The sequence below is a fragment of the Tyto alba genome, unplaced genomic scaffold (assembly GCF_018691265.1).
Source record: "Tyto alba isolate M040663 unplaced genomic scaffold, T.alba_DEE_v4.0 Super-Scaffold_19, whole genome shotgun sequence".
NCBI classification, from domain to species: domain Eukaryota; kingdom Metazoa; phylum Chordata; class Aves; order Strigiformes; family Tytonidae; genus Tyto; species Tyto alba.
In genome coordinates this window covers 2,229,077-2,248,664 of record NW_024881281.1, presented here as the reverse complement: position 1 = coordinate 2,248,664, position 19,588 = coordinate 2,229,077, and the positions used below count along the sequence as shown (strand labels likewise).

The 19,588-nt window shown below is 41.6% G+C and overlaps 1 protein-coding gene across 4 annotated transcripts in view; it reads left to right on the top strand.

Annotated features, from left to right (window-relative positions):
• The first annotated feature begins 685 nt into the window (after window positions 1–685).
• Window positions 686–19,588, top strand: part of TADA2A (transcriptional adaptor 2A) — a 30,287-nt gene continuing 11,384 nt past the window's right edge. For 2 of the 4 annotated variants that reach the window (XR_004408864.2, XM_033004843.2), the window contains exons 1-11: window positions 686–921; window positions 3,073–3,256; window positions 4,088–4,194; window positions 5,300–5,359; window positions 6,007–6,098; window positions 7,544–7,701; window positions 9,140–9,228; window positions 10,017–10,089; window positions 16,402–16,465; window positions 18,449–18,492; window positions 19,022–19,132. Coding sequence is in view for 3 of the 4 variants with exons in the window: in XM_033004843.2 (XP_032860734.1) it covers window positions 3,232–3,256; window positions 4,088–4,194; window positions 5,300–5,359; window positions 6,007–6,098; window positions 7,544–7,701; window positions 9,140–9,228; window positions 10,017–10,089; window positions 16,402–16,465; window positions 18,449–18,492; window positions 19,022–19,132 (823 nt within the window). In the remaining variant the exon portion in view is untranslated. Of the gene's footprint in view, window positions 922–1,139; window positions 1,190–2,212; window positions 2,573–3,072; window positions 3,257–4,087; window positions 4,195–5,299; window positions 5,360–6,006; window positions 6,099–7,543; window positions 7,702–9,139; window positions 9,229–10,016; window positions 10,090–16,401; window positions 16,466–18,448; window positions 18,493–19,021; window positions 19,133–19,588 lie in introns of those variants that run through there. The other 2 variants (XM_033004844.2, XM_033004845.2) reach the window with 2 other exon arrangements.

The following is a 19,588-nucleotide window of genomic DNA, read 5'->3' as shown; positions in this document are numbered from 1 at the left end:
CCACTTCCCCGCAGTGATGCAGATCCCATTCATCTAAATCAACATGATGCACACTCTGAGGGGGATGAGAATTTCACACAAAATTGGTATCTCACCACAGCATAAAAAATGTTGCACATTAACAGTAATGACAGAAGAGTTTTGTGGAAGAGGTACAGGGTTACTGAGCTATGTGGGGTAGACACAGCCCTGGCCATGTGAGGTGTTGCAGGCAGGTCAAGTTTACTGCAAGAACAGTGCCCAAGTATAACCAAGTATTTGAAATCCATGAAATGTTACACTTGCCATCACCAAAGCACCATAGAGAATCTACTTACTATCTGTGTTTAAACCACATTTTAACTGTCAGCATTGCTGTTACAATCACACCAGGCTCTGAGTGAGTACCACATCCCCACGGGAACACAACATGGCGTACGAGGCTATGCAGAGGTGACGAGAAATACCCTGAGGTGCACATTGCCACTGTGCCGGGCTGGCTGCACAGATCGCCTAATATGAAAACAAATGACTATTTTAAACAAAGCAACTAGCTGAATCATTCCCAAGCTTTAGGGTTTTATGTAAGGCTCGTTAAGCCCTATTCAAATCCCCCTGACTAGATGTTCTCAACAAGCCCCAGCCCACATGTGCACCTCGTTCTCAAGGGCATCCACAGCGCGCGTGGGAGACAGCCACGAGATCTCGTGGGCAGGATAGTGAGGGGACTGGAGGGCCCTTTCTCAAGGGAAAGTCGGGATTTGCCTTCCCTACCCCAGAAACTCAAAGGGGGAAGCTTAAAAGACGATTTCCTCGGCAGAAGCCATCAGAAAACTGAGGCATTAACTTGCCAGGGGAAGGCGTTTGAATTCCCCCCTCAGCGTGTGCGCGCTGCAGCCGAGGGAGCGCTGAGGCCGCCGAGGCCTCGCCGCGCCGTGACCGGTAACGGGGCGCCCAACCAGCGCCCTCGGACGGGCGGCGGGGACCCCCCCCCCCCACCCTGCGCGACGCTTCCACGCGCCGCGGGGCGAGGGGGATTCCCCCCCACACACACGCACCCACAGCCGGGACCTGCGCACACATTTGCCGCCATTAACGGGGAAGGGAGGGGGGGGGGGGGAGAGGGGGGAGAGGGCGGGCCCGGCGGGCGGGCGCGCGCGCGCAGCGGCGCAGGCGCGCGGGGGGCCTTTGCCACCGCCCCGGCCGTGAGGTGAGAGACGGCGGTGGGCGCGGTCGGCGCGCCGGCCCGGCCCGTGAGGGACCGGGGAGAGGGGGGGGGCAGTAGAGTCGGGACCGTACCAGAGCGGGGAGGAGCCGAGCCGGGGCGGGGGAAGCGGGAAGGGCGGGGTGCGGGGAGGGGGGGAGAGGGGGCGGACGGACAGACGGGCGCGGGCTCGCGGGCTGCCGGGAGCGCGCGCCGCTCACACTCGCCTCACGGGCCGCGCGAGCGCCTGCTGGGGGCGGGGCCTCGGCGGGGCCGGGCACAGAGCGCCGCCTAGCGGCGGTGGGGAGAAGGGTCCGCCAGGGCGGGAGGGGAGGCGGGGTGGAGATGGGAATGGGATACGGGAAATGGGGAGTGGGGATTGGGAGAGTGGGAAATGGGGAGTGGGAGAGTGGGGATTGGGAGAGTGGGGATTGGGAAAGTGGGAAATGGGGAGTGGGGAATGGGGGAGTGGGGAATGGGAAATGGGGACTGGGGAATGAGGTTTGGGGGAGTGGGGAATGGAAGAGTGGGATATGGGAAATGGGGATTGGGGAATGGGGTTTGGAAAGTGGGGATTGAGGAGTGGGATACGGGGGAGTGGGGTTTGAGGAGTGGACATTAGGGACAGGATTACGGGGGATTGAGATATGGGGGAGTGGGGATTGGGAGAGTGGGATATGGGGGAGTGGGGATTGGGAGAGTGGGATATGGGGGAGTGGGGAGTAGGTTATGGGGAATGGGGTTTGAGGAGTGGGGGTTAGGGAGTGGGTTACGGGGGAGTGGGGATTGGAGAGTGGGATATGGGGAATGGGGTTTGGGGAGTGAGATATGAGGGAGTGGGTTACGGGGAGTGGGAAATGGGGGAGTGGGGTTTGAGGAGCGGACATTAGGGAGTGGGGATTGGGGTTTGGGGGAGTGGGGTTTGAGGAGTGGAGATTGGGGGAGTGGGTTACTGGAGAGTGGGGATTGGGGAGTGGGTTACAGGGGAATGGGCATTGGGGAGTGGGTTATGGGGCGGTGCATGGGGCTGCTGCAGGAGCAGCCTGTGCTCGGTGCTGGTGCTGCACCGGTGGGTTAGCGGTGCACAGGTTCAAGCACCCTTGTAGATGGGGCTGGAGTGGTTTGCCATTGAGAGAGTGAAGTGAGTGCCCGGAGGTGGCTGTGCGGTGTCACTTACGGCCACGGAGTAACAAGTCCAGCCTGGAAGTTGCTCTTGGTTGTCTGGGGATCCCAGCAGCAGTACAGGGATGTGTAGCCGGGATCGAAGCAGCTACCATCTGTGTGGAGGGGCTGCACAGCTTCAGTGGTGTCCCTGGGCACGGGACCATGCTTCCTTCACGTGGTGCACGGAGGAGAACAGTCTAGAAAGAGAAACATGAATTTGAATAAGTGAGAAGCCTGAGCCATTCCCAGCAAAAATACCTTGTAGAAGTCTGATATGTTAGAGATCCCTCAATTGAAAGCAACTCAATTCCCTGATGGTGGACAGCAGCATAGAACCTCACTCTACAAGCGCTGATGAATCGGGCCTGTTCACAGAAGCTGCCACACAGTCATCGCTGAAAATGTAGTTGACATCAGCGTGGTAGATTTTTGCACTGCTGTGTCCATGCCACCTCTAACCTGTTCGTTCTCTCCGTGGTGCTTCTTGAAGGTGCAAAACATTTTCTTGCACAACAGCTGTTTATAACACTCTGCTCAGCACACACAGTCCCGCTGAAAGCCTCAGTTCGGGTTTGCTTTATATCCCCATCACTTCACATCTCTTCTTACACTGTATCCTGTCTCTCTGCATTTGCTTTCTTCTCATATGCAGAAAACAGACTCTCAGCCATGTCAAATGGTCCCTGTTATGAAGCTGCTGACAGCCCTTTTGCTTTTCTGTTCAGGACGCTCTGGGAGAATCTCCTCTGCAAGGGCTGCGTGAGAGACGTCTGTAGGGAGAGAATACCCTTTTTGGACATTCTGACTGGGCAAGGCTTATGCTACAGGCTTTTAAGCAAGACAGGCTTTATTCAGAGGAGCAAGAACACCACTGAAGGAGAGGGATGGAGCGCCTGGCCTCCTTCAGTAGTAAGTACTGTAAGATGACATTTGGAAAATGTTTCCATTGCTTAAAGACATTAGCAGCCATCTAGAGGAGGGAGGCAGAAAACTAGCAATATTTGGTCTGCAGGGTCACTTCTTTGATCAAATTCTCAAGAGCGTGAGTACATGAATGATTCAGTGGGAATTTGGGTCTGTTTTTCTGTCTAGTTTTTATAGTTGGACTAGTTTAAATTCATTTTCTTGGAAAAACATGGCTTATAACTTGACAGTCTGTTTCTTTTGACTACTTTGCACTGGACAAAATAAGAAAAACTTGCAGAGCAGTGTTTCACTCCCTGTTCAGCAATCTGAGGAGTCAGAGGTTGGGATGGGTTAGAGAACGATCTTGTTGATGCCTTTGGACCACAGCAATATGCTTTACAAGTCTGCCTTGAGGTAGATGGACGGGAGACTGGAGCTGTCTGTGCAGTGTTCTCCACGAGTAAGGCCTTGGGTCTGGTCTTCAGTGGAGAACACAAGCATGGGCAGTGGATCCAATCAGCCAGATAGCGCAGCTCCCGGCATCGCTGCTGAATTTTACCGGGAAGCTGCTACAGAAAAGATTTTCCTTTGAGTCCTCTGCGCAAGCTTAGGTTTAGCTCTCAGTGCATCTGGTCTAGTGGGAATGCCGTGCTGGCATCCCTCTTGCAACTCCAGCTGAACAAGGAACTTCTAGCAGATATGTGGAGAAGCTGCAATAGGAAATAGATTATATGCAGTTGAGTTCACTTAAAATTACTGGGCACAAGTGAATTTAGGTGATTGCAAAACCAGTGTCTTGTTTGTGTTGCCTGAGATTTACTTTTGACTTCACAGATGACCCTTTTGATAAGCCTCCTTGCCGAGGTTGCTCTTCATATCTCACAGAGCCCTACGTTAAGTGTGCTGAGTGTGGGCCTCCTCCCTTCCTCCTGTGTTTGCAGGTGAGTGTGAGGATAAAAGCAAAGGCATTAATTTCTTTGAGAAAGTCATCAAAGGCCCGTCTGGTGCCAAGCTGTGCCATAAACACATTAATAACTGGTCTCTGTAAACTTGTATCAACACACTTATTTGTTCAGGGACAGGGAAATGACAAAGAAAATGTTGGAGACTGAAGAACTGAGGCATGAGCAACTGAAGGAGATTTCTGTGAAGGCAGCCAAAGCTACTTAAAGACATGCAGTCAGCCTGACTGTGTAACGGAGCATGCCGCTGCATGTCTAGAGAGGGATCGTTTCTGTCAGTTTTTATGGCATGGAAGAGAAAAGCCATCAAGAAACACCCTTTCCCTGTCACGACACGTTTTTTCTTCCCAAATGGAGAAGAAAATTATAGGAAGGTTTCCAATACTGACAATAATTGTTTGTAACCAGATATAGTTGTTTAAAAACTGTGTGTGTGATCTGATAACTACAGAAAGTACTGATAGTTTTAATTATTAAATACATAAATTTGCATTATTTATTATTTTAAAATTACATTAACCTCTACAACTGGAAAAGGTGCTTAACCTTGTGCTCAGATATGCACAAAATACACAAAACAGTATTTTGTATATTGGGTATATTTGTGTTCATTTACCTGTACTTAAAAACCCAGAAATTTTAACTGTTGCAAATAGCTGCAAACCATGCTGGGGCTTTTTAAACAGAAAACCAAGACTGAAGGGAAACTGTCTTTTCAATACTTAAGAAGTGCTCTGTGCTCTCATCCTGGAATGGTCCACTTTAAAACATACCACCAAGCACGTGCCTAACTTTGCCAGAAATACTTAACAAAAAACTGTGCGGATTCACAGGAGTTATGTCTTGGTGCAAAAGACAAGTAAGATACAAAGACAGATTTAACATAATTTTAACAAAGATTTTTCTACCATTTTATGTTTCTTTCTAAAATAAAATTATGAAAATCAGATATCTTTTTCAGCATATCAAGTGGTCAGTTTTGGATACCCACTGATCAAAGAATAAAAGGAAAAAAAGGGACGAGTTAAAATATTTTCAGGGCAGAAGTAAGACACTAACATAATGCTAATCTTTTGTTCTACAGTGTTTCACACGAGGATTTGAATACAAGAAACATCAGAGTGATCACACTTACGAGATAATGGTAAATATTCCTTTTAGATGACACCTACTCTCGAGCTTTCATAGCTTCCCAGGGATTAGACCCTTGCTTACTAATATTACATTGAAACGTTAAGTGATACAATTCTTTGATTCAGAGTTTTAGAACTGTTAAAAAAAGAAAAAGTCTTCCTTGAGAGCAAAGAAAAATATCCACCTGGAACATAATGGCGTAGTTGAGACATTTAAAGCTACAATTTTTTTTTTATTATGCCTAGATAGCACAGCGTATCTCACTAGACTTCCAGTTCTTTAACCTTGTGAATCAACTTCTGTTTCTCTATTCTTGTTTTTTCTTCCCCAAAATTAATAATTTGTAAAATCTTCAGTAATTTTTATTGTGCTTCATAGCATAATATTGTTGAATTACTGCCCGTAGTTACAACATGTAATAGTATTTTCCAAAGATCTGTAGATTTGTAGGCAAACTAGTTTTTACTGTAGTTGATGACACAATGGCCTAAATAATTCAACAATTACTTGAACAGGTTTCACAGGGCACAGTCAAAGTTTAAAACTACCGGTATTATTACATACTATGTTGCCCTTTAGTTTAGAATTTCTTTGCTCTTCACGTGGTGGATTATAACAGAGGGTCACAGCAGCCTGATTTGCTTTTTTCTTCTCCAGACTTCTGATTTTCCTGTCTTGGATCCTAACTGGACAGCCCAAGAGGAAATGGCTCTCCTAGAAGCTGTGATGGACTGTGGATTTGGAAACTGGTGAGAATTTAGTGGTTCAGCCAGCTTCAGTGAATGATGGGTAGTTTTCCATTTCACTGGATCTGATGTTGAATACATCAGTGCACATTGAATGTTCAGTGACTTACTGTGGGTGAGACACTAATTTAGCAGCTAAAGTGGAAGACTGGAGTAGCAGATTCTATTTTCAAATCTGCTGTTAGGTATACAAGGAAATTGTTACAGGCTGCTTCTGAGATGCTGGGCACCTCCAGTGAAGCACAAAGTTCCCTTAGTTCTCATTAAAAAGTCACTAGGCTTTGAAGGAGCTCAACACAATATTTTCCGTGCCTCGGTTTTCTCCTCTGTAAAAGCCAACTGCAGAATTTCTTATCTTGTGTGGTTTCGGTTTGCTTACAGTTGACTAGCTAGGTATTGTTATTTTTGGAGATTTCCTGCTTCTTGTTCATATTTAGGATAGAGCACTGGAAATATTTAATATTTTTACATGTTCTGTTGTTAATTTCTGTAGTTGCTACAGGATTTTTATGCATTTTTAAATAAAGGAGATCTGTAGTTATGAATTATCGCTCTTCTCCATCATAAAAAATAACTGTATTAAAAGTATAGAACTCCAGGCTTCACCGAAACAGAACTGTGAGTTCTCATGTGTACACTGCTGTCATAATTAACTGCAACCACTTTTCAGTCTTATGTTCTGCAAGTATGCTGTCTAGTACACTTTGTCCTACTTAGCAATACAAGTAATCTTAACTTTTTCCTTAAACACTTGGCTTTTTTCAGCATTTACCAAATAAAGGAAAAACTGCTTTTTCTTCCTGGAATCCCTTGCATCCAGTTTTTAGTTTAACAGAAATTAAAAAGATTGCTGCCGGTGGATTTTATTTTTTTTAAGTCCTCAATGTACACAGCCATTTTATTAAGACAAAGTACTTCACGTTTCTAGTCAACAACTTTTCCAAGAAAGTTTGTCAGAGATTTCTAGAATGTGTTTTGTACAACCATTTTGTTGTTTAAAAGAACCCAACAGTTTAACATAGCTACACAAAAGGGGAAACCACTAAAATCACAGGAGAAACTTTAGAAGCAGAATGCAGTTGTGGACTTAGAATTTACCATTAGCTGGAGTTAGTAAAATATATAAAAAGATCTCAAATAACAATACTAAATTTCAAGCATATAAAAGATTTGATACATTCCATTAGCCACAGAGTTTCTCATGTAAATACAGTGAATTGCATTACTCAAGACCACCAAAAAATTGCTCCCTAGCACTGTATCAAACATGTAAGTATTAGCTCAGTGTTACTACTCAAAATGTGAATTCGCACATCATCACAGATCAGTTCTCTGCACACAACACGATCAACCTTTTGTCCAAAATTATCTTTTCCCACTAAAGAAAGAAAAAAACCCTCAACATTTTTGTGTTCTTCATATTAAGCCTCGCCTTCTCCCCACTTCAGGCAGGACGTAGCCAACCAGATGTGTACAAAATCCAAGGAGGAGTGTGAGAAACATTATATGAAACACTTTATCAACAATCCCTTGTTTGCATCTACATTACTGAACCTGAAGCAGGCGGAGGAGGCACAGCACAACGAAACAGCCATTCCTTTCCACCGTGAGTATCCCCTGCCTGCTAGTGCACACAGGGAGCTTCCCTGCAAGGTCTCTGCTCTTCCAAAACTGGAATGAACAGCCTTTGAGAGAAAGGCAAGCACCACACGTACAGTTTGCTTTCATTCCCAAAAGGAGAGATTGTTCTGACAGCTAACTTCAATAATGTTAGTAGTAGGGTTTTCTTCACTCTGTATTAAATCATTGGTGTATCAAATAAACAAGACTGCCAGTTTGGTGGGAAAAGGGAAGGAACAGAGTGGTCTGATGTTCTCAAAACCAGAAGTTCGTGCACAGCCAGTGGAAATGGTCACTCACAGAAATCACCAAAGCAAAAGCCTGGATGTGCCTATTCATTTAAAGGACAAGATACCTCAAAGCTACTTCACGTGTGGCACGATACAAAAACGTGTCCTTCATGGTAAATACCAGTGTGAGTTCTCACCCTCATGCTGGGGTGGTTACTTTTCTTGTCCAGACCCTGCGTAGTAATGTTAACTGAGAAGGGGTTTCTATCTTTAAAACATTTCATCTGATTATCCACTGTGCACCAGGCCTAACTGCTGATGTGATTTGTCATAAAATCATTTCCTTGAAACGGTGCTGATTTCACACCTCTCTCTTTAAAACTGCATTTAAAAAAGTGTATGTTAAATTTCAGCGATTTAACAAATTTTCAGTTTTCCTTAAATTTAACATCTTTAGAATTCTCCTAGTCTAGCAGCTGTTCCATTATAAAGCTCCCCAGAATGGCTGGGTAAAAAGATTGCTTGGTATCTGGAGGTTTAAATTTCACAATAAAGTGGTTAGAGCTAAAGCAGTAGGAACTAGACAATTTTGGTTCTGTCCCTAGCTGTCATTGATTTTTTTATGTGACCTGGGCCAAGACAAATTCTCTGTGCCTCATCTTGCTTTATCTGTAGCATGGGACTTAAAATGCTTAGCTCCTTCACAAGTGTGTTGTGCGCCTCGGTCTATTATTGTCTGTAAAACACTGAGCTCCTCAGTTGGGAAGTGCTGTAAAAATTCAGAGTTGTATAGCTTTAATTGCAGCTCTCTGGAAATGGCACCCAGAAGATGGCAGATTTAACACCCCTGCTGCTATTAACTAAAAGAACTTGCGCACTGAGACCGAGTGATCTGCACAGGTTTACCGGGGGGATGCTGCGCTCTGAAATGTAGAGTTTACATTTTATAACCTCTTTATTATCTTGAATTTCTGTGTTTGACTTTTGAGAATACTACAAAGATCTCAGATTACTGCATTTTTCTCTGGATGAACTTGGGTCTTTTTCTGAATATGATGCTGAATAAAAGCCCAGTAAGGGTGTTTTTCTTCAACTAATTATTCCCACTTTTCCTGCAAAAGAAACACCTATTTACAGATCATTAAAAAAAGACCCCAAGCCCTACACAACAACTAAGAACCTTTATTTTTTCAGCTGCTGATGATCCCCCACGGCCTACTTTTGATTCCTTGCTCTCCAGGGATATGGCTGGGTACATGCCAGCGAGAGCCGACTTCGTTGAGGTAAGACCTTCTCTTCTCCTATTATTTTAAATTTGCTGCTGAATGCAAGATGAGCGAACACACACTTGTTTGCCCCTGCCTATGGGTCTTTACTCTTCAGAAAAAAACAGCAGAAAAGAGGATAGGACAGGGTGATTAAACCAAGGATTTAATTGCAGAGGTGGCGCTGCAAGCCTACAAAGCTGCTGGCAGGCAGGCTGTGAGTCACTGGCTTTGTGTGCGCGGGCTGTAAGGCATGCTGCTACCACCAGATGTCCAGTAATGAATGGCTCTTATGTAAGCGGACTAGATGTTGTGAATTAGATGCTTAGCAAAAGGGGTCAGCTTCAGCATGCTTCTATTTCATTTGCCTTAGAGAAGCACATATGAGCCTGATCCAAAGATCACTTGAAAGACCTGCATTGTTTTCAGTGTTTTTAGCTGTGGGCCGAGGGCCCCAATTCCTGTTGCAAAACAAGCTCCTGTACATGAAGTAATGAATTCAGCCATATAGGGGCTTGTTGTTTTTGTACATTTGAGCAGAATTTCCACCACAGTGCGGGAGTCATGGAGATTACCTGATTAATTCTCATTATCCTATCACTGCATCCTGCTCCAATTCCAGCCACGGGGGTGCATATTATATGGTCTCTAGTTAAAGCTCCCCTGTGATGTATGTTGCCCAAGGTTGGAACCTTGTACAACCGTGTATGAGTAAATATCTGTTTTCAGTAGTTCTATGTGTACTGAAACTTGATATCAATTTTTTAGTGCTAGTTAGTGACGATTTATTAATTACCTCTGAACAGGAGTTTGACAACTATGCTGAATGGGATTTGAGAGATATTGATTTTGTAGAAGATGATTCAGACATTTTGCATGGTAAGTCCCATATTTGTGTACATTGTCTGAAAACAATGTTTCAGAGTGCCTACACAGCCTTTCATTGGGTCTCTTGTTTCTCTACACAAGTTTCAAGAAGTGAACATACATTTTTAATGATCTCACTTCTGTGCGCTGGGATTTAAACACTGGCATTTCTACGGTCCTCACTTTCAAATCTCTTTTAAAAGCTCTTAATCAACTGATGTACAAGTGGTATTTATGTACAGAATAATGCACTTGACTCATTACTGAAATGTAGCCAATTGTAAAATAGAACATGACTGAAATCAAACAGTCTCCACCAGTAGTAAGCATCTCTTTAGGAAAGACACAAGTGTTTTATCCAATATAAACTTAAGACAAAGTTTATCTAAGTAGAAGGAAATTATCTGAGGTAGCAATTTGGAAACAGCAGTACAGCAGTGTTTGAATAAACAGACCTACAGGCCTATTAAAAAACAGAAACATCAGTGCCTCAATATTACTTCTCCTCCCCTACTAAAAGATATTCTTTCCATCTATGTAATGTTTGTGAGCATCATAGCAAGGCAAACTTTTGTTCTGATTTAGAAAGAGGAATACTTTCTTCGCTGTTGCTAACATCCCTTTCTTCTACTATATCTAGTATCTTAGATCTGTCACTTATTCTAACCTCTCTTGGTTTAGGAAATCTGATACCAGGATAGGTATTACTACGGGCAGCAAGGAGGTGTGTAGTTTAAGACTATGTGCAACACATTGAAACTGTTCTACTCGAAGTTGTGTGTTTTTTCATGCATTAAATATGCACACTAAGTTACAGCATTAGCTATATGTGACAACTTTTTTTATTGTGAAGATGATGGTTGTTTTATGAGTCCAATTACTGCTACTGAGTTTCTGTGAACGTAGCTGTCTTAAGAATACCAAATAACAGGAATTATTAAAATGATGTTTTAAACCACAGGGAAGAAAAGATCATACTTTTCCCAACATTTACAAGTACATATAGTGTTTAAAAATACTGTGTTTATGCTTCAGAATCCTCCCATCCATGTCAGGCAGTTCTAAGCTAAAGCCCTAGCGTCGCTTGGAGAGAGACAAATCCTGTTATGTACAGACAGTCCTTCCAAACTTAAAAAATCAGTTTGAAATTTAGCAGTGTACACAGAGCTTTAAGGAATGCAAACTCCCTTGGCTCAGAAAAGGTTATGAGAATCATATGTCAGTCTCTCTTCCCTTTTAACGTTTATTGAAAGGAGGACTGGCTTGTGGACATGTCACGGATTCATCATGCCATCTCTCTACTGTTTCTTTTTATTACTATTGAAAGATATATTCTCTTGCTTCCATGTCCTGGTAAACTGAAAAAGCAAAATAATCTCCTAGTTCTGTTCATTAATTGATAGCTTAATATTCATTCAATCTGGTTTACTAGCACTGTCTTCCATACCCCTCACATGTGTCTTCCTCCGTCTGCACAGTTCAGCCATTTAAGATATCTCCTACCAGCCTTCTGTTTAAGTTGTCAATCTGAATGCAAAAATCAGCTTTCCTCATCTCTCCAGAATATCATAAAGCTATGCAGGGCCAGACCCTTTGGTCTCTCTTGCTCTGTGTCCTGTTAGTGCCCCACAGCGAATGCACAGGAGAATAATGTAAGAAAAGGCAAGTATAGACAGATACTTTTCCTGGCGTATCTTACACATTTCTTGCAGTGATAAGTTTAGGGATGTCTTGAGCCATAGGTGTGTTCAGACCATTTTGGCCAACGGATCTGTCCTTCATGAATTTTGGTAACTACTGTTAGAACTATATATATTTGTACTTCTGCCCCCGTAACATCCTGTAGCAGTGAGTTCCACAATTGAGTTAGGAGTTCTACAATTTAATTATGTGTTGTGTGAAAAAATGCTTCCTTCTGTCTGTCAAATCTTTTGCCTGATAATTTCATTGGGTGTTCTCTAGTCCATTCTTCAGTTGTCTTCAGTATTTAGTATAGGATGTCAGGCATTTGCCTTGTGAAAACTGTTTGGCAGAGGTTATGGAGTGTGACCAACTACATTTTCGATCTCTTAGCTCAGGAACTGGCATATTCCTTCCCACAGCTGTCCTAGATCTGCCCACATGAGAGAAAATGTCTCTAAAAAATGAAGTCCCAGGGTCTAGCCAGCTGTTTTTCTTTTATATGAGGCATCTTGGTGATAGAAAGAATTATTTTCAAAAAAACTTTGGAATTAGATCTTTCCCTTCTCCAAGTTAATACAAAAAAGGAAGGAGCTACATCCTCCCCGTCCTACAGTTTTAGAGATCTCAGACGGTGACTTTGCTTGACAATATTTTGCAACCTAATTGTAGGATTTCATACTGTAGAAAATGGCTCAACATTTGGAACTGGCGGCAGGAGCAGGCATTTGGATGATTTAAGAAACTGTTGCGCTCTCTAGTTAACAGGCAGAGAAGGCTGAGGCAGCCCCGAAGGCCGGGGTTCTCCAATCTCCCAAGGGTTCCTGTCCCACTGCTTCCCGGCAGCAGCTCTACGTGCCTCTCTACCCCAGCCCTGCCAACTGGCAAACTTCTTACACCGGATCTTACAGAAATGTCCTTGACAAGCAGCCCTGTGGCCGTCTTCCACACCTGCTCGAGACACATTTTTGCTAGCCAAACAGCAAACTTTTTTTTTTTTTTTTGAAAAGGTAAAGGTGTAAAACAGGGGTTTAACACATTTTATAGTCCAGAGAAACCCAGATGGGGTCTTGCAGCATAGATTAAGGTGTGTGAAAAAGTCCTCAGTTTCCTTCCCTGCCATACATTAAACCTCACTGGGTTCAAGATTCATTTTTGAAAATTACTTTTATATTCCATTTTCTGAAAGTTACTCAAGCTAGACCCTGAGAACACACTGACCAGAATAATTCCTATGGTCTCTCTTTCGTTTCACAAGTCACAGAGCAGTGCTGCAATGTCTAGCTTGCACGTCACACAGGAATATTTGATGCTTTCATTGGAACGAAATTCCCCCTTGTTCCCTTTCCTCTACATTGCTCCGCTTTTCTTAAAATTTTATAAAAAACATTTTATAAAGAGTTCTCGTTCAAAGCTGTTTGACCTGTTTCCTGATATCATTGCATTTTCCCTGTTATATTTTCCTGTGTCGCTCTAAACAAGTTCACAGTATTCCCACAAGAAAGAAGAGTGCAATTTAATACAAGGTGGAAAGACTCCCAGGCAGCCTTTTATGAGGAACACAGAAACCTGTACCTGCTGACTCACCAGCTCCTCCCACCACACAGGAGGTCACAGACATTGTTCAGTCACTTCTTGATATTAGTGAGATGGTAGAAATTGTATGAAAACTCTCATATTTCAATTAACTTCTTGAACTGTTAACTTTTATTCAGTACTTGCAATATAGTAATTGTATGCAAATATATATTGCAGTTAAACAAAGACATAATGGACGGATCAAAAGAAATAACTAGTTACAAATCTGATTCAGCCCAGAGTGCTTGAATATTTCATGAATTACAAGTTTTCATCAGACTGAATCATAACCTTAGTAATTTACCCTTTTTCCCAGCTTTTTCTCCCCTTTCCTTCTCACGTAAATGATTTTTACTTCTAACACTGGAAAGTAATTGCTGAAACAGCAAGTTTATAAGTGAGTGGAAATAGACTGCAACTCTGTACAGTAGTGAAATTGCATTTTATAAGATAGAAAGTGGTCAATGTCCTTCTAAATATTACATGATATTGATTCTTTTGTGGAGATTCCTGCATTGCTCTGAAGGCAGATACTCTGTTTGCATAGGGTTCTGCTTTCCTCTAGGGAGAGTGAATTTGGATTGTAGCCATTAAGTTTGTACGAAGCAAGGCACACACTGGATACACAGCCTGTTTACTTTGATTAGTTTGCATTCTTCCCATTATTTGGGCCTTGCATGCCAAACAGGTTAGCTAGCATGAAACAAAGGTCTCACTCATTAGTGCTCAAAAAAGTTTTTGCAGATCAAATGAGGCTGAAGAGGAATAAAAAGCAAATAAAGTGTTTTGGACACGCTCTTGAGAAACCAAAATATTTTGATTTTTTGGAATGAAGAAAGGAGCCTTGAATTTCTGCCTATCACTGGATCCTTCCCAGCTACTCTGACCATCTCAAAGAACCTATCATTTCCCAAAATGGACACTTTGAATACGGTGTCAGCTTGGATTATTTTAAGTTAGCAGTACAAACAACTGCCTTCCTGGTATATTCCATGGGGAAAGTACAGGCAAATCATTTTCATTCGTACAGCATCTCTTTTCTCATTTCAATGCAGCATGTAACAGTATAGTAGTCTGAGTTATTCATGCATTCCAGATTTTGTAATCGGCTGTTCCTGTGTGAATATGTCTATTAAAAACAAAAGCCCCTCCAAAAGTGCATGTGGCAGCAAATACTAATTTTTCTGTAAGCAGAAGCCCCATTTTTTTCCCTTCATTTGTTCTCATGAATGTTCCTTCCCCTCCCCAGTTGATCATAATTTCTTTCAGAATATTGTACACTCAGGTGAAATAATCAAAATGCAATGGTTATAGGTGCATAATTACTTGTGATATTTATAGAGGTTCCCCAATGCAGTTTCTGCATGTATTTATTAAGTTCTGCCCACACAAACCCCAGAAAATAACATGTTAGCTTAGCTTGCAGAGAGTTTAAAAATACAAAAATATTTTCCACAAGTTGGCACTGATTCCAGCACTTGGTAATATATTTCATTCATGTTTAACTAGCTGCATTTCCCAATTTCTTGTTCCCACATTTTAGCAGGAAGGAGAATTTGCTACCTGTGCTTGTTCTTAAATTAGGAAACTTAAATACCTCTCTGTGAAAATACACAATGGCTCTTGAATGCTCTGGTTTTGCAATAAATTTGCAAAAAGAAGTAAGAATATTGTCCCACCCCTCCTGTCTTCATAGGTAATCTTTTACTCCTAGATTAACATCAGATTAGTTTTGTGTAAATTGAAGATTTTTTTATGCTAATATGAGATCAGCAAGTGTAACTCAAAGCTGCTGGCTCCTGAGCTAATAGGCACAGCTTTTGGGCTTTAGCTGTCCCTGTTTGTAAGAAATTGTATTACCTAGAGGACTGACTGCACAGATGAATTGCCTAGAGGCTAGGGGCTTCCTGGTGTTTACATATAAATACATATTTTTAAACAGACACATAACCACACTTCTTTCTTAACTGCATTATTAATTATTTATTGGAGAGTGCAGTCAATGAACTGCCAGTATCAGTTTTGCTCTTTTCCTGTAACTACAGAGAGAGGAGTGGATTCTGGATTCTGTCATACTTGGGCCACCTCTGTTTACACAGCACGGTGGGCTGAAAGGGGACATGCTCTTGCTTCGTTTCAAAGAGCTGCGTGTTGTCTCTACAGAGTGTAAACCCACTGTCAAGTCTTCAGGCTCTTTCCTTCTGCGAGTGTATTGAAATGATTAACATAAAGGAAAAAAAGCCAGCCAAGAAATTGGCCAACTCTAGACTTATTTAATGACCTGTAATTTTTGTATTATTTAACAAGATGAGGGAAGGGAAGGTGATAGGTGTCTCCCTACCTTTTCTTTCAAGAATTCACTAAAAAAGTTTATTAACCTAATGGTTACAGGAAAAAGAAGCTGAAGGATCTCCAAGTGGATCAGCCAGACTGCAGACAGATTTGATTTTGAAAAGGATATGATTTCTAATGAGCATAGCTTTTTCCTGTGCTGCTTCGCATTGTCGTGAACTATTATTTTTGTTCTTCTAGCAGACAGATAAGTTTAGAAGTTAACAAGCTAAAATCTTGTAGATGTTTTTAAGAAGCGTAGCAAAGGCTACTTCGAATCTTCACGGTTCAGAACCGCATTTATATTTTTGAGTTCCTTGTTCTGTGCAAAGAAGCCTTTGTCCAAATATGATACCTCAGATCCTTAAATCTGATAGATTTGCTTTTCAGGAGAAGGAATATTTAACAATTGCATGTAGGAAAGAACAAAGAAGTGCTAATAGTAAAACAGTCCAAGAAAGAAGAGGAGAAGAGTCCTCAGGATCTATCCAGGTTCATTATTTACAGGCAGTAACGTATTTGGAAGGAGTAAGCAGAAGGAAGCTACTACAGGTAGCATGTATAGTCTGCAGGTTAGCCTCTAGTGAGTTTATGCCCCTGCAAGATTGCTGTGTGATTTTTAAAACAGCAGAGTGACCATTTCAGCCTACCATGAATGTAAAGGCTTGAAAATTAAACCAATACAGTGATTACTTATGTATTCTGTAATCTTTTTTTGTTGTTGTTATTTTGCAGCTCTGAAGATTGCAGTTGTAGATATCTATCATTCCAGGTTAAAGGAAAGACAGAGAAGAAAAAAGTGAGTTTCCAAGCAGTAACGCTGTTCCTTTGCTTCATTACCACGTTTTAGTCCCCAATATTGTCCCAATACTAAACATATTGATTTCCTATAGCACTCTTCCAGACAATTCCCATGCATGGAGACCTTCTGCTATGAGATTTGCATGACAGGCTTCATCTTGGATATATGGTTCTCCTGTGTGCAGCTTAAGATCAGGCACCTGGCTTTAGCAATGGTTCCAGTCCAGAAAACACAAAGCAGCAGACCCTGATACTTATTTGTACACACGGTTGACAAAGGACCTCTACACACTGTGACTCTCCTTTAAACTCTCAAAACAAGACATTAATTGTGAAAAGCCTATTTTTCAGTCCTTTTTAGTGCACAGAAGTCACGTACGCAGTGCTCTTTGTATTACTATGACAAATCCAGTTATACATAATAACGAAGTTTCTAGCACACCTTATGAGATCACGTAGCCGTTTTGCAGCATGAGAAACTGAAATACTATCAGCGAAACTAGTCCCAGATCCAGGGCTAGGAACCAGAAAAAAATAGGTAAAATCTCTGTTCTTTTTGTTCCCTGGGTAATGCTGATGGACTAGAGATAATTCAATTTCTACTTCAGGGGAAAAAAAAAAAAAAAAAGAGTTGGCAGTCTGTGACTAATTGCTAGACCCCCACGTTCTCCATAGAAATGTTTGCATCGTTATTCTTAATTCTTAGTGGTCCATAAGTTAGTTTTCCACAATGTGTAATGAAGATAACTATATTGCTGACGTGAGTTTGAATAATTTATTCAGTTCATTTGACAGCTTTCTAGAATGACTCAATCTATTAATTAAATTCAATTTTATTATAACTTTCAAATACTTTGTTCAATATTTAAAATTATATCTTGCTATATTACTCCCTGCTGGAAGAATTAGTAATTTGGAGTAAGACTCCTCCATTCCTTCTCCTCATAATGCAGCATAGTTCTGCTGAATGACAGGTAAGAGTTGATATGTATTGACCTGGTTCTTTATAATTCATAAATAAAAAATATTTATGTGATATAATTTCCATTATGATAAATCATGTCATACTAATTGAAAGTGACATAAGACTCAGTTACATAACCTAAGTCGGTGTTGGGTTTTGTAAAGTTTCTACAGCAGGATGGGACAAAAATCTGGAAAATGACATAAAAATGCTGGTCAGTCTCATAAAGGCTTCTCTACATGGGACAGGAATATTCTTTTATACATACTAAAGAAAATAGAATGGATTTTATAGAGCAAATTCCAACCTGCCCTTGACTAGACCAACTTTGTAGTATCTCTTATCATTGCAGAAGTTGGGTGTTTATCAAATTGCCACATAGCAATGACCACATGACATTTGCTGAAACCTGTGACAAATGTATTTGTCATGCACTTGTAAATATCTTACCTGCCTTTTTACTCTGCTCATTTCCCTGATCCTGTCAGGAGCATTTCAAACTTATGAGTTACCTAAATTATGTTCCTCTTTTTAAAATCTAAGCTGTCATGGAAAAATCCCTTCATCCTGCTCCCAGTGGTGAAATTTACAGTCCATCTCTCACCCTTGCTCTAGCAGAAGGATGTTTGTCTCTCTCTGAAGCTGGAAATCATGCTTCATGAGACATTCCTTTACCTCCAGTTTTGGAAGGACAAGTTATAAGACATTACAGATGCAAAATCTGTGCCTAAAGAGGCAATTTGAAACCTTTAAAGCAATTGTAGCTCCCTTTGTGCTCAGCCTTGTCAGAGTTGGACTAATGCACACCGTGATCCAAAATCTACCCTGATTAAAGCCATGCTGCATCACTACATCATGTTTCTCAGCTAGCCAACTCAAGGATTATGGAAATTTCATACGCATTTAGTTATAGACCCCTCTGCTGGTCTAAATCAGACTTTCTTCTGAAGCCTTTGTATTTATGAGGTAATACATGAGTTAATGCCGTTATTAATACCATTTTGCTCTCAATTACAGAATTATAAGAGATCATGGCCTAATCAACCTCAGAAAATTCCAGAGTGAGTATCAGGTGTAACTGCTTCACTTTACAGTGGCCTGTATTCAGGAAGCAAAACTTTTCATGTTCACTGTTTCCAGTGCACCACTGTGGTTTATTCATACTGGACCATATTCAGATGATCTGAATTCCAGCAGATTTCCTGCGCTGTTTCCAGCTGGCTGGCTCTAACTACTCCCAGCTCAGTCTTTTAGTTACTGCCTCAGAATTGCTCTTCAGAAGCATTTTGGCCTCCACTGAGTAGGGAGAGGGGTGAAGATGAAATCTGGGCCTTTTAAGTACATCTCACTATTCTAATAAATTATCAAATAACATTCAAATATCATCCTTTATGCTTTTAGAATTTTAAGGGCGGTATAATTTTGTTGCTTTTTACTCAGCAATCTGTAGTTGTGATACCAAAATGGCCAAGAAGTGCACCAAATCTGCATCTTTGGACAGTTCACAGAGACTGGTAGTCACTTCAGGTTCCAGGGAATTTATTCTCACAGTAGGAGTGGTAAGGTGTGTCACTTTTTCTCCCCCTCTAGTTTTGGAAAGGCGATATCCAAAGGAGGTTCAAGACCTTTATGAAACAATGCGACGATTTGCTCGAATTCTTGGACCAGTAGAGCATGATAAGTTCATTGAAAGCCATGCATGTAAGTATTCTGAGGATTTTAGCGTGTGTGTTCTTCAGCAGGCATAATGAGGGGTTGCATCAGCTACAAACTTTCCTAAATATATACCACTCTTGGAGGGCAGGAGGTTGTTTTTCTCCTCCTCCCCCACCTAACTATGTCAGAAAAACAAATACATTTGTGGTTTGATACATTAAATGAGCAGCAACTTTTTTTCCACTAACCTGTGTCTGAGTTCTTTGTTTGATATCTCAGTTGATTGAACATACTGGTCATGCGTTAGAAGTAGTATTTTCTTATCAAAAGACCACTGTTTGTTTACTGGGACTCTGTATCATTGAAAGAACAAAATCCCTAGAATTTATGTGTGTTGAGAGATGGGGACCTGGCAGCAAATTGTGAGTTCTTTGAAAGATATATGTTAAAGTATTACATAGGTACATAATTATATAGTACAGCTGTCATTATGTCCCTTAC